An 18,742-nucleotide genomic window follows, 5' to 3' on the forward strand; every position below is an offset into this window, starting at 1 on the left:
TAAATGATAACGTCTAATGAATAGATTATGCAAATGGAATGCCCCAATATGCTCTTAGAATTTCCTTAAAAGAACTTGCAGATGATCAATGATCTTGTCATATAAATTTCAAGCTTGTGGCCCACCTGACAGATCAGCCAACAGACACATTTCACTTGCACAGCCTAGAGCTTCAGAAATGAGAATTTATGGTTTAGATTTCAAAATCAGAATATCTCATGTTTTTTTAAAAAAATCTGTTTCCCAGGTTCTCTTGAGGAAGGGGAAGGTGACAGCTCCGGGCTCCACTCTCTGCAGTCACTACTTGAAGGGACCAAGCACTCTCCAGGTTAAGAGCTTTGGCTACATCACTCCCACTTTCTCAGAAACTGCTTTATGCATTTGTCTTACCTGCTGGGCAGATCAGCTAAAATAATAGCTCTCCAGCACTTAAAACATCCGGCTTCACTCAGCTTCCATAACAGCCCTAAAGAAGCAACTGCTGACCTACTGCAAGGGTGAGTGGACAGGGAGGGGGCCACGGGCTTCCCCAAGGTTAGGCATCTGGTATGTGTCAGAGCCAGGATTCAAACACTCTGGGGTGTCCTCTAGTAATCCCTTTGCTCCTACCAAGGTCAAGCGTTTAATAGTTGTCTGAATGAAATGGAAATGTATTCCAGCAATCAGCCTTCAGTTCTCATTCTCGTGTTGGCCAAAGGGGAAGGTGATTAATTATGGGTACCTAAGATCATTTTCAGCAACAACCTCGAAATCCCCGACTCCCTTCAGCATTCCCAGACCTCTCTAATGCATCAAGAGAGCACTACCGGGAGAAGAAGCCTTTCCTCGGAGTGAGAGTCTTTTCCTTCACCAGACCTTCCCAAACTCAGCCCCTGATTAGGGGCAGAGGGGGCAGAGTTCGTGCCTAGCAATTGATCACTTCTGTGTGTCCTTGAGAAGCTGAAGTAGGCCCCTTCCTATCTGATTATGAAATGTTGACTGAATTTGCTTTCCAGTCCTGTGAAAGCCAAATCAATTCCTGTAATGCATATCACATTGTATATGTATACATGTGTATATGTATGTGTGCATATAAATGTGTGCTTATGCCAGCTCTGCCACCTAGCAGTTGCATGTATACGCTCCTTCCTAATAAACATACAAGTCTCTGCATGTCAAGGGACTCCTGTAAGCCCTACCCCCACCCCACCAGCCTCCGTACTTTCTTGACTCAGGACTCCTTCCACTTTCCAAATAGCTCATCTGGCGACATTTTTGTCAGGCTTCCTTTCCCGAAGTCTGTATCGTAGAAACAAGACATCATATTTTCCTTTCCTGGTTATCAAATTATGTGATAATATTTGAAGATGTTGTTTCAAAATACAGCTCAGTCCCTATTCCAAACCATGGGGAGCTGCTGATCACCGAGCGAGTCTGAAACGAGCGTCTTTAGCCAAATGGTTAGGTTTTGAGATGGTGCCTGACGACTGCTACCAAATGCTTAACATTTGAAAATAAATTCACAAAACACAGAAGAGGAGCAGATGGTCCATGAGTTTTGTCCATCCTCTGTAGCTTTCCACCACTCTCTGCGGCATCAGACAGAAAGAATTTGCGCCAACCCCAGGTGGGTGTATATGAGGAGGAGGCAAGCTGTCCCCAGACTTGAACTGTACAAAGCAAGGGCTGTCTCTGGGTGTCCCTAGGAGGGCAACACCCACAGACATGGGATCCCATTCTAGCTACAGGGACAGACCCTAGGGAAGGGGTAGGGGCCCTGCCTTCCTCTAGCCATCTGAGTGCCCTTTCTTCCTGTCTAACTTCTTGGGAGCTGGGAGTGAGATCCCATAGCCCTCTGCACTTCTACATGGAACCCTTGTATCCTTGTACAGAAGGGCTCTGGTTTTGTTTTTGGCTTTGTTTTGCTTTTTGTTGGTTTGGTTTTGGTTTTTCGAGACAGGGTTTCTCTGTAGTCTTGGGGCCTGTCCTGGAACTCGCTCTGTAGACCAGGCTGGCCTTGAACTCACAGAGATCCACCTGCCTCTGCCTCCCAAGTGCTGGGATTAAAGGTGTGCGCCACCACTGCCCAGAGAAAGGCTCTGTTTTGATACTCCAGTTAGATTCATTCAATAGCCATTAGGTCAGATGCCAGCCAATAGTGAACATCCTGGTGTACCAGTGTCCTGGGGCTACTGTAACAAATCTTCACAAGCTAGGTGGCTTTAAAGCAGAGAAAGGTGTCCTTCCACGGTACCGGAAGCCAGGAATGTGAAATAAAGGAGCCAGCAAGTCCCTGCTCTCTGGAGACTGTAGGGGACATGCCTTCTGGCATCTGTCACAGCCTTTGACTTGTTCCCTTCTCTCCCTGCTGCATACTGTCAGCTTGTCCTCTTTTGTCAGGGTCCTTGCCCTTGGTTTCTCAGGTATGAGGGTATTTATGAGGACTTTGAGGATGGGTTCATCCTGACAAGCCAGAGCATCCTCTTCAGCTCAAGATCCTCAATTGAATTACCTCTGTAAGATTCTCTTCAAAGAAGGTAACCTCCACACACCCAGTTTCAGGATTAGGGATTGATATCTGTTTATGGATTAGATAAATGTCCCCCACAGGTCCAGGTGCTTTATAAAAGGCTAGTCCTAGGATGGCACTCTCAGGAGATGGTGGGATCCTTAGGAGATGGAGCCTGGTGGGAGTTCCTTAGGCCACTGGTGACATGGCTTTGAGGAGGTTTGAGGGACTTTGTTCCTGCACTTCCATTTGTTTCAAGGCTCGTGGTATTGGTGGTTTTGCTCTGTGATACAATCCTACCGTTATCATCTTCAGAGGCCCAAAACATGGAGTCACCTACCCCTGGACTGGAACTTTCAAAGCCATAGACTATACAAACCTTTTCCCATGTTGGTTAATTAGCTCAGCTATGTAAGATGTTTCCCACATGTCCAGACCCAAATAATCACACAAAAACTATATTAATTACAACACTGCTTGGCCAATAGCTTAGGCATATTCCTAGTTTGCTCTTATATCTTAAATTAACCCATTTCCATTAATCTGTGTATTGCTCCAAGGCTGTGACCTATTGGTAAGTTTCTGGCATGTCCTTCTCTTTCAGCAGCTAAATGGCATCTTTTTTACCCCTCCTACTCTCTATCTCTATCTCTTCCAGCCTGGCTATATTCTGCTTTGCCAGAGCTTTATTTATTAACCAATAAAAGCAACACATATACAGAAGGACATCCCATATAATCTCCCCTTTTCTGTTTAAATAAAAATGAAAGTTTTAACTTTAACATAGTAAAATTACATATACAAAATAGTTATTAAGCAGGAATTATAGTTACAATATTTAGTCCATTTATATTTGGTAAACTAAGGAAAATGCTCTATCATCTGTCCTATCTTAGTGAGTCTAATTTTTTAATCTAATTTATCTTTTAACATAACTCAGGAAAATGATAACTATTTGTCTTCAACTCCATCAAGGACCCCAGAAGGTTATAATATTAAGCTAAGTAAACAGGAAGTGCAATCAAGCAACTTCTAAAACTCTAGAATTGACAGAGACATCTCTCTGCCTGGGCAGTCACCCAAAGTTCTTCTGTAACTGTTGGGGCATTCATCTTTAGCTTATAGGTCCATAGTATCTGCATAGCAGGAAAATTGAAAGACTGTTTAGCCTATATTGGCAGTTTATCAGTTTCTTTCTTCTGTGTTCTGCAGAATGTCTGGCAGTTTATTCAATGAAGCAGAAACTCTGAAGGACCATTCCATCAAAGCAGTCAGTTTTTTGTGGGTCTTGTATGTCCAATTCATATAGCATACCATTAAGCAGTCTAAGAGCAGTTTCTTGCCCAAATGACTAGCCTTGTCACATTGGAGGCAAATTCCATAACATGTTTCTTCAATGCCCATTAACCTCTCTGAAGTAACTGATGCTACCTGAAGCACATATGTCTCACTATTGCGAAAAGTCTTAAGTTCTTAAAACCTTTTAAATGCTGTGTTCTGTAAGTCTTTGAATGATTTGAAGAATACCTATCCACCTGAAATAGATCTCTGTAAATCTAGAAACCCTAACTATCATGACTACAAGTTTGACTATTATAAATGACTACCTATCAATCTATATTTCTTAATTATACATTACCTTTTAAATGAGCTTCACAAACACAATACCTTAAATAAGAGCAGAAATACATATACACAGTATAAAAAAATCAACCTTAAATATGTATCAATAACCAAGATCTATACTAATGCAAAGTATTTATCTCTATATCATACCCCTCTTATTTCCATTAACCATTTATAACCAACCCTTTTAAAATGAAAATAAACACTAATAAACAATCATTTTGGGAGTTTGGGTGTAGTTTTCTCCAAACTGCTTCCTGCTGTTTGTTGGGCAAAGTATTTTTAGGGTTCATAGAGACCTTTCAGGGGATCTTGTTCCATCAAACTATATTAACCTGGAAGGAATCCACAGATTCTCATTTCCTGTGGATACAAAAGCAGAACCTCTTTTCCAAAGTAACATACCCTTAGACTCAAATTTTGAAGTCAAGATGTTGGTTTAAATAGCAGCTCCCAGAATCAAATGTCTCTCTGTAGTCAAAAAATTCAAAGAAAACACAATAATAAATATAATCCAGACTCTCTGTGTGTTTTCTACACAAAAGTTATGTGACTTATTTTTCTTTACTCCTTTAATCTATGATAGTCTATACTCTTTTATATTACTTTTACTATCTCTTTAAAGACCTTGTTTTATTTTTTAAAACTATTTATTTCTTTTAATAATTGTCCATATTCTTTTCCCTCTCTCTTCCAAGTTTATGTACATTTTTTAAACACACTGTGTCTCACTCAGAGACTGGACACAGCTAAGACCCCATTCTCCTATGTGCCAGGCCATGCTATCTAGTAGAAAGCTTCTGACATGGCTCAACCGTCTCCCTTCTGCCTATTTACACCTTGGGTGAGTCCTCCTGAGTGTGTGCTGGACCATGTAACTTACAATGAGCCTTGTTTCAAAAACCTGAAATGCTGATGTCATTGTGACTAAGCTACAGAAAACAGAGCTCTTAACAGTATTCTTGTTGCATTTACCCCCCTGACTTGGACTCTTTGAGGAAGTGAAATGTTTGCTATGCCCTGGAAGGGTTCCCCCGAATGTTCCTATGTTGGAAATAGAATCCACAAAGTCATATGCTAATGGAGTTTGGTGATGTGACCTTTGAGAAGAGATTAGAATTAGATGAGATCGTGAGGGTGGGGTCCTGATGTTATCAGTGCCTTTAAAGCAAAAGGGACCCAAGCAAGCAGGATTGCTCTTTCTTACCATCTGATGTCCTCCACCTCTTCATGGGACAGCAAGAAGATCCTCTGAGACACGAAGCAGGTACAACCGTCATGTTCCTGGGCTTCCCAACATCCAGAATATGAACTAATACTGCTATTCTTCAAAAATTAGCCAGTCCTAGGAAATCGATGAGGATGCTGATTTTGTGAAGGTTCCTCTCAGTAGCTCTCAAGCAAATGAATCCTCACGACAGCCTTGGAAGCAGTTTAAGAGGGGATTCCCATCTAGATGACCTCAGATGTCAATACTTTGACTGTGGCTCAGAAGAAACTGAGGCAGAGCTCCCAGCTAAGCTCTGCGCAGACTCTAGAGCCACTGGGACTGGGGTAGGTGTGTGGGTGTAAGTGGTTAGGTGCCTGGTAACAGCCACAGATTGCTATAACCCACATCTTCACTAGGAGCTCTCTATACATTCCACCTGGCCTTAGGGCTGTGATCCCAAATAGAAATGAAACCCCAGGTCTTCATTCAGAATACATTTATTCTAAGTGTTTATTTCCCTCCTCATCTGTGTACGTAGAAGTCGATTGAAAGAAGACTATCTTTGCATCTTTTTCCAAGTATCATTTCAATTTTACCCGGACACACGGTTTCATTTGAATTGGCTGTGGTTTTAAATAGGAATAACTCCCATGGGTTCACAAGTTTAGAGGCTTGGTCCCCAGTTAATGGAACTGTTTCGGAAAGATTAGGGGTTGTGGCTTTGTTGAAAGAGGTGTGTCGCTTGGAGTGGGCATTGAAGATATAAAAACCTACATCAAGTCCAGTGCCTCTTGCTCTCGGCCTATGAATCAGGATGTGAAGCTCTCAGCTCCAGCACCATGCCTGTCTGCTTTCTGCCCTGATGATCATGGACTAACCCTCTAAAACTGTAAGCAAGCCCCAATTAAATGCTTTCTTTTTTAAAAGTTGCCTTGGTCATGGTGTCTCTTCACAGCAATAGAACAATAACTAAGACACAGGCCCAATGTCAGGAAAGCCAGCATTCATGGTAGAAAATTCTGCAGTTCATGGAGAGTATTTTACTCCCTGGACAAGACTTTTAGAACTCAAACCTATTGTCTGTGGAAATGGGGATTAATTTTCCAAGCCAGCATCAATTCCCAGGGGATGATCCCCAGCCGAATCTCACACAGGCTGTGGCATTCTCCATCAAACCCCACAGGGACACAAGGATCCGAGATACCTGGCTTTGGGAGCGTTAGAGCCAGATACAAGTAGCTGGCACCAGGTTAAGTTTCTCAATTTGGTTCTCGTCTCTTTGGCTTTGCTTTCTTCCTCATTTCGACAGCATCTCAGCCTGAATATAATGTTGGAGAAAGAAAATGATGGCAGTTGTCAATCTGAGTCTCTGAGAGTTTGCCACGGTTGGTTTAAAGAGCTTATACCAGCAACTTTCCAGTAGGCTCTGGCTACCTAGCTAGGAAGCCTATGCTCTGGTACTGTTTGTCTGTTGAGGCTAGAATGACTGTGGGGAGCACTGGATATCCCCGGGAACTTCTTTCCTGTTTGTTTTGTTTCTTTGATGCTCTCCATGTTCCTAAATGATTCCACCGAGAGACTGTGTGATAGAGTCAAAATTGGGTCATAAATATTCCCCATCCTTGTGTTCATTTGTTTTTGCAAAGTCTGCTGCTCTAAGCAGGTGGCACCTGTTTCTCCTCCCCTTGAACTGCCATATGGGAAGGAAGCATTGAAGAACACTTGTTAATTGGGCCTCTCTCTCTTGCCTGCTCTTTAGAGTCATTAAGACCACTATAGTAAGTAGTTTGTTCCAGATATCTGGAATATTAGAGATCAAGGACATGAAACAAACATAGACAGCCCACGGAGCTTCTCCTAATCTGTCAATCCAGTGTGATATGGATAAGACCATCTTTAGCAGCTACCAGTTGACTTCCCAGGTGCCTGAGATACACAGACAAGCCAGTCTGAAACACCTGAAATGCTCAGATCAGAATAATCTCGATGTGAACCAAACAAACAGTTGGTTTAAGAAATAACTGAATTTCAAGCCAGAGATATGACTTAGTGGTTAAGAGCATTTATTGCTTTTTTAAAGGACCTGGTTCACCCAGCACCCACATGGTGGCTCACAACCATCTGTAACTCCATTTTCAGGGGATCCAGCGCCCTCATTTGACCTCCAAGGGCATAAGGCAGGCATGTAGTGTATATATGCAGACAAAGCACTTACACACATAAAATAAATCTTCAGAAAGTCCACTGAGTTTTGGGATCCTAGATAACTGATGTAGAGTTATTTTGTGAGTGATTTTCTGTCAAATCATCTTAGTGTTCCTGAAGATGAAGGCATAAGAGTGAGATTTGGACCCCTGACTTAACCACTGAGCTTGCTATGAAACAACAGACAACCCCGGGGACCAATGCAGTGCTGGCTGGGCTGTTCCCGAAACTGTTTCCCAGTGTTGGCTTCTCTCTCATGGATCTCTGGTCCCATACATTTCCAGGGAAACCTAAAATTCCCATATGTAAAGAATCTACCCTTGTGGTTTGTGTCCATCCCCACTTGTTCTAAAAGCAGAGTGTTTTATTCAGAGAGACCATTCTAAGCTCGTGTGCTCTTGTGACTCTTCGCTTCAGGCTGCGGCAGTGGTGTTCACAATGTGTGCTGCAGGAGGCCTCCAAGATGGTCCTCAAACATTCCACCTCCTCCCCTGGCTTCATCACTCTCCCTTGAGCCTAGGCTGAGCTCACTGAATGATTTCTAAAGACTAGAAAGTAACAACGTGAGATGTCACTTTGGACGTAAGGATGCCAAGACTGATCTCCAAGTTGGTCATTCCCATGTGACCATTGCCCCCAGAAGCCAGCTTCTGTGTCCAGATGTGAAACTTATGCTGTTGACAAGTATATAAGACCAGGAAGTGAACTTTGAGCCCTCTATTAATGACACATGATACTACCTTGACCAACAGCTTGACTAAAACCTAATGAGACTGTCAACTAGCTAAGCCACACCTATATCCCAAATCCACAGCTATTGAGAGGGAATATCCATTGTTTTAGTTTAGAGGTTGCTTGTAACATGGCAATAGCTAACTAATAGCTAACAACTTAGGTCCAGCCAATCAAAGCACCTGCCCCTCTTGTCTACCCAGACACAGTGCTTGGCTCAGAAATGTACACGGGACCAGGCTAAGTAAATCAGAGTAAACCACAAGACTTTCTTGTTATTGGAAACCAGCACACACTTATGTATTTTGTGTGTGTGCATATGCACACATGTGTGCCACAGCATGCGTGTGGAGATCAGGGGACAACTCTAGGGAGTCAGCTTGCTCCTTCCACCGTATAGATTTGTGGGATTTGTCACAGGTTGTCGGGATTGAGAGTGAGCATCAGTCTCTCCTGAGAGGATCCCCTAGCACCCTTTCATAGGCACCTTCTCTCTTTCCCCAGACACGATCCTAGCAAAGGGATCCTAGTGAAGCGAGACTTCGGCAGCCGTCACGTCCCTGTGAGTGGAGAGTCCTAGACTATGGTGTTGGGCTCTGTGATCCCCACACCCAGAACCATGCCTGGCCCAGCACAGGTGCCTGGTGCTCACTAAATGAAAGACAGGTCAGTCTGCAGCATATAGAGAAAGTAGAAGCTGACAGGGATTGGTAACTGCCTCTCTAATACAGTCTTAAATGGGACACATTGCCAAATGTCTATAGGAATCCATATACTTTTGTTTTCATAAATGCTGCGTAGAACCGTGGTTTCTCAAGTTTGAAGTTGTCTTCAGCCAATTTTCACTGGCAGGGTTTCTAAACTTCTCCAAAGATGAGCTCACTCGTAGATCAATGGATTCCCTGTAATCTGCCCATTTGCTGTGTTTGCTGGGGCTCCTCCAAGAGAGGGGATGAATAAACCGTGGAGCCAGGATGTATGTGGTGTATGACGGGTTTGCTCTTTTCTGCTACCCACCAGCCTTAGCAGCTACAAAGGCATGTGCTATGGAGTGTGTTACTGAACATTTCCAAAAGGAAACAGAAGCACGACTCCATTCAGAGATGGACGCAGCCGGCCGACATGGGTGACTCAGTGCCGAGCCACTCTGTGCTGGGAGCGGGACACCTCATCTCACCAGCAGTGTGCAGAAGAAACCCTTCATTTCCCCATGTTTCCTTGTGTCTTTCTGAGCAAATGTATTACATTTGGTTTGTGTGTGTGTGTCTGTGTGTGTGTGTGTGTGTGTGTGTGCATGACATGGCATACATGTGTAGCTCAGAGGACACACTGTAAAAGCTCATTGTATCCTTCAGCCGTGTGGGCCATGGGAGTCAAGTTTGAGTCCTTAGACTTGGCAGCAGGTAGTTTTACCTGTTGGCCTGTCTCACCATCCCTTCCCACACTTAAAGACAAGGTTCCATCCAAGTTGGCCTCCAACTCGCTATGTAGCCGTGAGGAAGGTGACCTTGAGCTCCTGATCCTCCTCTGCCTCTACCTTAAAAATGCTGGGTTTGCAGGCGTGTGTCACCTTGCCTAGTTTAGGCACTTCTGGGGATTGAATCCAGGGTCTCATGCATAGTAAGCATTCTACCTACTGAGCTAAAGTCCAGGCCAAGAATGCAGACATTTCTTACTTCTGCTGAATTACTTCCACATGGAAAGATCATTGCCATTCTTCTAATTTTTATCCCTTGCTTCTGAAAAAATCCACAAAATTCATGTGAAATGCTCCATTTGAAATGCGTATAGTGGTTTCAATGCAAATAAAATCAACACTAGTGGAAGGCACATGTCAGCCGGCAATGTCTGCCTGTGTTCCTCCCATCTGTGATGCAGTATGTTTAGAAACAGATACACACACGAGAGGGTTCGCATGTATGAATTCAGTTTAATCATTACCAATTCTTAAACAAAAAGTTTCCTCCAAGAGACAAGAGTTCACAGGAACTGCAAAGCTTTATTCACGACTTTTAAAAATACCGTAGGTCATGCTGAGGTGGCATTCAAAGGGGTAGTAGACAGGAACTGTAAAAACTTAGACCAGGAACATCAGCGTCTGGCTTTAAAAATTACAAATACCGAAGCGTTTTGGTATCGGACACAGTTAAGTTTTTGACACTGTTGGTTCGTTGGGTGAGTTTCTGGAAGTCTGGAAACTTGTACCTCTATCAGTGGGTAATGCGCTTATTCTAAACTAAACATTTTCAAATGTAGAAAACAAACTAGCAAGCTATACGTACAAAGAAAAGCCCTCTAAGACAAGCTCTCCACACGATGGATGCCAGCAGGGGCATGAATCCTGGAAGACTGGAATTGGTCACAGACACTCGGCCTGAAGTCTTACACCCAGGCTCAGCAATGGAATCTGCATTCACCTACACATTAATGACAAACTCTGGGTTAGTATATGAGAAGCCAGCAAATTCATTTTGGTCCAAGTTCATGATGAAGAGTTTGTCAGTGGGAGTCAGTTCCACAGGCTGCCTGGTGAACTCTTTGTCGAAGTTGGAGGTGTCTCGCTTGTCTCTCTGCCAAATGGAAAGCAAAGACATTAACACAGAAGCCGAAGCAGCAGCAAGAAACATGACCAGGACATGCCAGTTACCAGAAGGCTGATAAAAAAGCTCTGGAGCGGTCAGAAAGCCCTGTGCTGACAGTTTTTAGCAGATACATTCCGTGTACCGGTTTTCACTTCATCGTATATGCAAGCTTTGGGGCGGAAAACTTGGTGCGAATTTTCTGTGAGAAGAAAAGATCCATTGATTTCCTTAAAGAACTGCCCTAAAGAGGGGTGTGTGTGTGTGTGTGTGTGTGTGTGTGTGTGTGTGTGTGTAAGGGAGTTCTATGTTTTGCCTTTGAGGTGAGTTTCATTGGTAACTATTTCCTTTAACAGCTAACGTCATGGAGTTAGTTAGCTCTTTGAGTATCCCGGAGGAAAATAACTCAGTAGCGACCCCTGTGGTGAGGAGCTGACTTTGTTGTCGGAAAAATGAGAACTGTTTGAACACACTGCTCTCAGGTGTGGAAAGCAGATCAGTGTTCACTGCAAGAGGCTAAGCACCGTCCACCTCATCCTCATGATGCCCGAGACTCACTGGTAGCCGTCTCCACACCCCAGCTGGAGCCGGAGTTGTGTCAGGAGATATGGCTCCAAGTTAGGCCAATCTCCTAGGGTCTACTTAACTCCTATTTTAGATTCAGCTCTCAAAACAAGATTGGTAGGAGTTCAGCTTCGGGGGACTGCTCAAAAGCTGACAACAAAGTCGAATCTGAGCTTTCGTGAGCCAGAGAGTCTCTTCAAAGACATTGGTAGTGTTCTTTATAAGAAACACAATCCCAAGCTGAAAGTAAGATCTAAGAAGGCGAGGTTGAAAAGCGAAACTACTCCTTTCATAGCTGGTAATCTAGCTGGCCTTCCTTCCTTCCTTCCTTCCTTCCTTCCTTCCTTCCTTCTTTCCTTCCTTCTTTTCCTGCCTGCACGGCTGCATGTGTATAGGCACCACTAGCTCCAGTTTGAGGCGGGTTCCACCAGGGAATGGAAATGTGGTCTGACTAATGGGTCTTTCTGATGTGCTGGCCTCTCCAGGGTCCCTGTAAGTCTATTACACCTCACCTGTTTTGAGAAGGCAAAGTTGGTGTCCTTGCCTCCCCTTGTTTGATGTATGAGAAAACTGAGGCACAGGTTAGTGAAGGGGCTTGCCCAAGACTGCAGGAGTGGGCTCATCATTTGTGTCTGACCACATAGCAGATATTTTACCTCATTATAGCTGCTCTGGCTGGAGAGACGGCCTAAGGGCTGTTTTTACAATGCCTGGGATCCTCGAGCATGGGGTAGCAGGTGCCAGACTGAAGCCAAGGTTGTGTCACACTGGACTTTGTTGGTTGACCCAGTTTGTCAATCTTAGTAGGCTTAGCCCCTAACAGGGAGACTGGTTGATAAGGGTTTCCTGTTGCCAGGCTCAAAACTATTACTTCATGGATGCTCCTCTGAGACAGACAAGATATTCCCTACTTCCTCCTGGGGTGTCACAGTAGGGTAATGGGATTGAGAGGGACAAACTGGCATCAGGAGGTCCTCTGGAAGAGTGTGGGCAGAGAGGGACAGGCTACTCGTGAAGTTGTTTTCTACATGGCGGGCCATCTTTTGCTGTGTGCCTTTTGTGCAAGGTTCTAGGCTTGGGCACTCAATGTTGTTCCTTTTTGATCCAGAGGGAAACTGGGATGTCTTCTGTTTCTTTAATACTGTCTTGTTTTTTGGTTTTTTTTTTGTTTGTTTGTTTGTTTTCTGCCATGATTCTACAAACCACAGGTCAGCGCCTTTCCCATTGTCTTCTGCGCATTTACTGCTTTGGGAAATTCGCACTGTTTCTTTCCAGGAGGGCAAGACCCTTGTCTGTTCCTGTGCTATTGTGCTTCCAATGCCAGGAACAGTACCGAGCACACAGTAGGCTGTTCGTAAGCACTCACTGAACCAATAAAAGAAGAGTTGGTTAAAGGGGCGCCTCCTTGCTTTCTCTAATTTCTGAGGCTGATCTTTCTTCACACTGAAGCAAAACGAGAGCAGTTACTTCCACCAGCCCTAAGGCTTACATAAACAGACACTGCACTGGAGCACAGGATGAGTACGGGCAAGGTCTGGAAGCTGGAAGGCTCTCTGTGGGCGGAAGAAGGGCAGACCTGGGGCCAGAAGACAGACAATTCCTCTTCTGGGGGGTCTCTCCCAACTTAGCCATCCTTATCTGAGAGGATGTGGCAGAACTTCCCCTCCTACCAACTCTAACTTTGGAAGGCTTCTCTTATTGCTATACTTCAACAAGCTACGTATTCCAAATAAGACTTCCTTTTAATGGGCTTCATCTCCTGAGCAGTCTCAGAAAATCCTCCAGGATTTTACCCTAGTATATTGGGAGGGAATGGACCCCTTTGTGGTGACAATTCTTTCTGGCCTTGTAGCATCTGGAGTCACATGAGAACAGAAACACTCCTCCTAGGCAGAGCATCAATCCCAATGGCCTCCCATGGGTCATTAATCACGATCCTGTCCTTTCTCGGAAGAGATCAGCGAGAATCCTAAGAACTTAAAAGGGTAGATTCGTGGATCCAGACATACAACTGGCCACAGTTAACAACTTTAATTAGATTTCTTCGATTTCATTTTTCTTTTTTCTTCAATTCTCCCAGGAGTTAAATACGTTTCTTGCTTTATTTTGTTTTGGTGGAAAATTTAATCCTATTTTAGGTGTGCTAGGGTCAAGGTTCAAGTGCTATGATTAGCAGTATTCTAAGAGGGTCTGTGGCTATCTGAATGATGTACCATAGAGGTGACACTCAAGATTCAGAAATAATCATAAAGCCACGTAGCTCCCTTTTATCCCAAGGAGAGATAACTTGGTACCTATCTGCTGACACTGGGGGAGCTTTCTGTAGTTTGATCAAATATGGAGATTGTGTCTTTGGCCTTCTAGAAGAGTCCCTCTCACCTCTCTCCTTCCCTCCCCTCCCCACTACATGATTGTTGAGACGATGCCCTCGGCTTCAAACTGTGGTCTGTAGAGAGACTAAGAAGTGGCAAAGACATCCATAGTGGATTTTCTTAGTAAACCCGGGGACTCTAGACCGCATCCTGCTTTTCGTTACTTGTTTTATGGCTGTCTTTCCCACAGATGGCATGCTGGAGGAGAGGGAGAAGGAGAGGGGCTGCATGTTTAGTATTTCTCACCATGATCCTGGCACCCAGCCTGGCAGTTGGTGCTCAGTAAGTGTTACCTGAATGGATGGAGGGGGCATAAGTGGATGACTGCAAAAATAAATGAAAATATTTCTTCTTGGATAAAATTTCAAAAATTTCCCTTGAGTTCTTATATGATGAAAGCTGTTTCTTAGTTTCCTTTGATCTACAAAGTTGGTAGAAGAGGAAACAGTAGGAAGTCTGATTAATGATCCCCTACTTCCACAGAAATTTCTGGGACCCCGCCCTCAGCAAGGTACGCTAAGGGAAGGGAGACTTTGGCTTGAGTATCTATTCCTGAAAACTGTGGCCCTTGAAAAATAATGTCAAGAATCTGAAAATGTAGAGTGTAGTATATATATTTACATATATACTGTTATCTATCTATCTATCTATCTATCTGTCTATCTATCTTATGTACTTATCCACCTACCCATTTTTCCTACATTGTTCTCTAAGGTTGTCTCAGCTCACTTGCCCAATGTTTCACTGTGGTTTTTATTCTGAGCATATGTCCAAAGCCTTGTGACTTGGTAACCAGATGAAAGACCCTACATAACTTTCTTGGGAGTGGGGATATGGCTCAGAGATATTTGTTTTGTTATAGAACAGACAGAGCCCGGTGTTGGGAGGTCAGGATACCTGTTATTTGTATTGTCACTGACCAAGCTTCAGGGAAATACTTCCATTCTCCAGATACCAGCTGCCCCAATAATAAAATGAGGAGTGGGGTTGCCCTGATCTCTCCCTGTCGTTAGCATCCTAAGATTGGCAGCTAGGACAACAAGTTTGCTACACATCATCTAAGAGGGACAGGTGCCAAGTTTGAAGCAGAGTGACATAAGAAGCCAGCAAAGTTGGAACTATGAGGGTCTTTGCATCAGCAGAACCCCAAGGCATGCTTTCTTAAAGAGGAGGAGGCGTTCTTCCCTTGATTGTTTCTGTAGGATTTCTCAGAATCCCCGGAAGGCCAGGAAATCTTTGGACCTATGACAAGAATTCCCTTTAGGACTGCCAGAGAGGAACAGGGAGCTGAGCTGTAGGCAAGGGTGAGGGGTCACCTGCAGTCCTCATCTGTCCAGAGGAAAATGAAGTCTCTCTCACCACTTGGCTTCTGGGAGCTCACTGAGTTGCTTGCTCAAGGAAGCTCAAACTTGGAAGAGTAGCGATTTTGATGAGAAGCTTAAGAGGCCTGGGCACGTTCCTAGCTAGCGGCTAAGCTTGACGCTGGTGAGAATATGAACTCTGAACCCTGACAGTGTGTGTGTGGGAAAGGCTCCAGCCTGTCTACTCTACTTCATTTTAAGCCACCAGGCATTCCCTGAATGGTCTCCAGGCCCTGCTCTCTGGCTCATTGACCACTGAGGCTACATAAGAGGCAGCTTCAGCCCTCTTTATCCTAAATTCCTTCCTTGGGCCCTACTTTGTAGTGTGGGTCCTCATTGTTCAAATAGTACAGTTTTCTTTGAAATAGGATTTTTTTTTCTGTCTTTTTTTTTTATTGCACCTTGATGCTAGGAGAAAAATATCAGAACAGATACCGCAGTGCAAATGAACATTTCCACAAACATCTTGCAAAATGGCATCAAACTGAAGAATGCAACTGTCGTGGAGAGCTGGTGTCTTTCTCAGAGCCCAGTATCTGTTCTCCAACACCAGCGGGACACCGTGACAAACCCCCTCCCCACAGACACAAGTCTGCCAGGCCCCATCTTCTTGGTTCAACAAAGCAGGCCATTGTGGTTCATGACATCCGGACATCGTTTTTAAAGCAAGTGTAACAAAGTGACTTTGTTTTTTTTTTTTGTTTGTTTGTTTGTTTGCATTTCAACAATGACAGAAATTAAAAAGAAAAAAAAAAGCAAATAACGTTTGAAATGTAATGTAAAATCACGGTCCTTTGGGGCCTTGCTAGAGTGACCATGTGGTTCCAGGAACAGTGCCAAATGCCGTTCTTGAGTAGTTTGGGGGATGAGGGTACCAGTTTCAGACACACAGGGTTAGAAACTGCAGCATGGTGGTAGCACTCAAGCTGATTGTTCTTTGACCCTGGAAGTGCTTTTAGATGGACTTGTCTAAAAGCGCATTCCTGTTTGCTTGGTTTCTTTCTTTCTTTCTTTCTTTCTTTCTTTCAGGTCTTAGATAATCGTCTTAACGTTGAGTTTAAAAAATAAAAATAAAAATTTATTTTTAGCATGTTCTTTCCAAAGCTCTACTGCCTGCGGAAGAGGCAGTGTGGAGGGATTCCCTCTAGGGCAAAGCAGCCATACAGTTGGATTCAAGCCAAGCTCCCAGTCTGGAAAGTGAAAGGCTATTGTTAGCATTCAGCTCATCCATCCATTTTGTAGGGAGGATGTAGACTCGATGATAGGGGTAAAAAAAAAATGGCGGTGCAGAGAAGAAGGGAGAGAAAGCAAGCTTTTTCTCTCCCCAGTGGGCCTGTGAGCCGACATGCTGGGGTTGCGCACAGTAGGAGGACTTCGAGCGTGTCTCAATTATGCAGCACTTTCTTCATGCCACCTGCATAATCCCATCTCCTCGAGATGCTCCAAACTACCTGAGGACATTTGGGTTCTGAAACATGGCCACTCTAGCCTCATCAGAAAAGAAAACACAGATGTAACTTGGCAATGATTAAAAAAAAAAAAAAAAAGATGTCACCATGAGAGCTGTTGAACTTGAATGACAGAAACGGAGGACGGAGATCTACAGATCTACTTAGCTCTTGACTTCAGGTTTTAAAAATTCAGAGTTAACAAAGGAAAATCCTTCGAATTCTGATTGGTCAATATTCCTGATGACTTCCTGGTCAGGAGGTGTTAGGACTGGTGGATGGCGGGTGAAAAACCGGTCGAAGTTTTCAGCATTTCGCCCACACTATGAGAGGGGGAGAAAAGAACTTGTGGTGGGTGGGAACAAAACAAAATCAAAAGCCAAAATAAAACAGAACTGAACAGAACCGGGTGTGGTTTTCCTCCAATCCCATCCCTTTGGGAAACTCAGAGATGCTGTTTTAATGATCAGGAATGAGAGCAATGTCAAATGCAAAATCCTCATGACCTTTGGAACACGACCTTGGGCTTCTACCCTTTGAGTGCTGTAGCATAGCACTCAGGTCAGTCCTGGTTTCCTCTTGGGAAGTCAGGAAATATATGGCAAAGGCATGAGATGGTGGGAATAGTAGCATGTGGCGTGTCCCCACCCCCATCACTCACCCCAATGATTCAGACAGGGCCAATAATATTGACAGATGTCAATAATGACTCATCCATACATCACCTGGCGAGCACATCATTTATAGCAGCAGATCCCTTTAAGTGCTCTTGATCAGGAATGATAGGTGTTAATAGTTCAACCAAATATAGTTTCCAAACACCAGCCAGTGGAGGGAGATCCCTACCAAGAGATCTCAGTGACACCACAAAGTCCCTCTAGATTAAACATTTACCCTTAATGACAAGGTCCCAGGAGGTGAAAACAAACACTTTCTCCAAATAGGAAACCTGGTATGGGAAGCAATTCACAAGCACATGCAGAATTCCTGCCTAGGGAAAGGAAAGGAGTTGCCACATCAAAGCTCTCGCCCAGCCAGTGCTCCTTCCCAGCAGAACGTGGTATCTATAGGAGGTGCTGTGGCTTGAACGCACAGTGTCTCCCACGTGATCAAGGGTTCAGAGACTTGGACCTTGGCTGGTGTCACCATTTTGGAAGGTTGTGGAACCCTTAGGAGATGGAGCCTCACTGGAGGAAGTAGTTAGTAGCCTTGAGGTTCTATATTTTGGCAGTACTTCCTGAATGCTCACCACTTCCTGGCTGCTGATGCAAAGAGATCCAGACACCTTACACTCTTGCCACTTACCAAGTATTTGGTGACGGTGATGAGAATAGTAAGTAAGGCAAGAGGCAACATCGACCTAATCCTATGACAATATTAGTCATAATAACGGCAGGTAATCTATATTGTGCATGTGCCATGGCTAGTCACCTGGCAAAGAACTTTATTCAGATGATCTCATTTAACTCTCTCAGCGGCCTTATGACATATATCATCACTATGGCTTCAACAGACACGGAGCTACATGTTCAAACAATTGGTGCTAACTTGAAAGGTTACAGAATCTTTGGGACTGTGGCTTCGCTAGTGGAAGCGGCTCACTGAGGGCAGGCCTTGAAAAGGATATCGCTTTGGATTAGGTTTCCACGCTCTGCTTCCTGCCCACCATGTGACCAGATGCCTCACATTGCTACTGCCCTCGCCTTCCAGTGGGCCAATATCTTCTGAAACCGTGGCTCGGAACAGACCTTCCCCCAGGAAGTTGCTTCTGTGAGGTACTTAATCACAATTAAAAAAAAGGAACTAACACAAATATTATCCTCCATTTTATAGATGAGGAAACTGAGGCTGGGAAGATCAAGGTCAAACAGCTAGCCACCTAACAGGATCTTTGGCTCCACATTGCTGAATATAGCCGAGAGGAAGTGGCAGACTGAACTGTGGAATGGGGCAGAAGGGGGAGCGGAATCATGGCTCAGGTGTTGCAGTCACTGTTTTGGTTGACAGCGAACATGGTTATCTCAACAGCAGAGACAGAACATGGGAAAATTCAGAAAGACAATAATTAGCGATTTCCATTTTGGGATATGATGGTTGTAAGAGTCAGGGCATGTCTAGCTGAGAACTAAGAGGGAGGGGCAGGTGTTATGGGGCTCA

At 44.2% G+C, this 18,742-nt stretch overlaps 1 protein-coding gene across 2 annotated transcripts in view; it reads right to left on the minus strand.

The window, feature by feature from the left end:
- Positions 1–10,177: 10,177 nt before the first annotated feature.
- Positions 10,178–18,742, minus strand: part of Prkcb (protein kinase C beta) — a 341,534-nt gene continuing 332,969 nt past the window's right edge. The window contains exons 17-18 of one of the 2 annotated variants that reach the window (XR_005975798.1): positions 16,693–16,908; positions 10,813–10,831 (exon numbers count right to left, since the gene is read on the minus strand). Coding sequence is in view for 1 of the 2 variants with exons in the window: in XM_041667187.1 (XP_041523121.1) it covers positions 10,679–10,831 (153 nt within the window). In the remaining variant the exon portion in view is untranslated. Of the gene's footprint in view, positions 10,832–16,692; positions 16,909–18,742 lie in introns of both variants that reach the window. The other variant, XM_041667187.1, reaches the window with a different exon arrangement.

This window comes from Microtus oregoni, unplaced genomic scaffold (assembly GCF_018167655.1).
Source record: "Microtus oregoni isolate MIOR12 unplaced genomic scaffold, Mior012 000016F_ref0000370, whole genome shotgun sequence".
NCBI lineage: Eukaryota > Metazoa > Chordata > Mammalia > Rodentia > Cricetidae > Microtus > Microtus oregoni.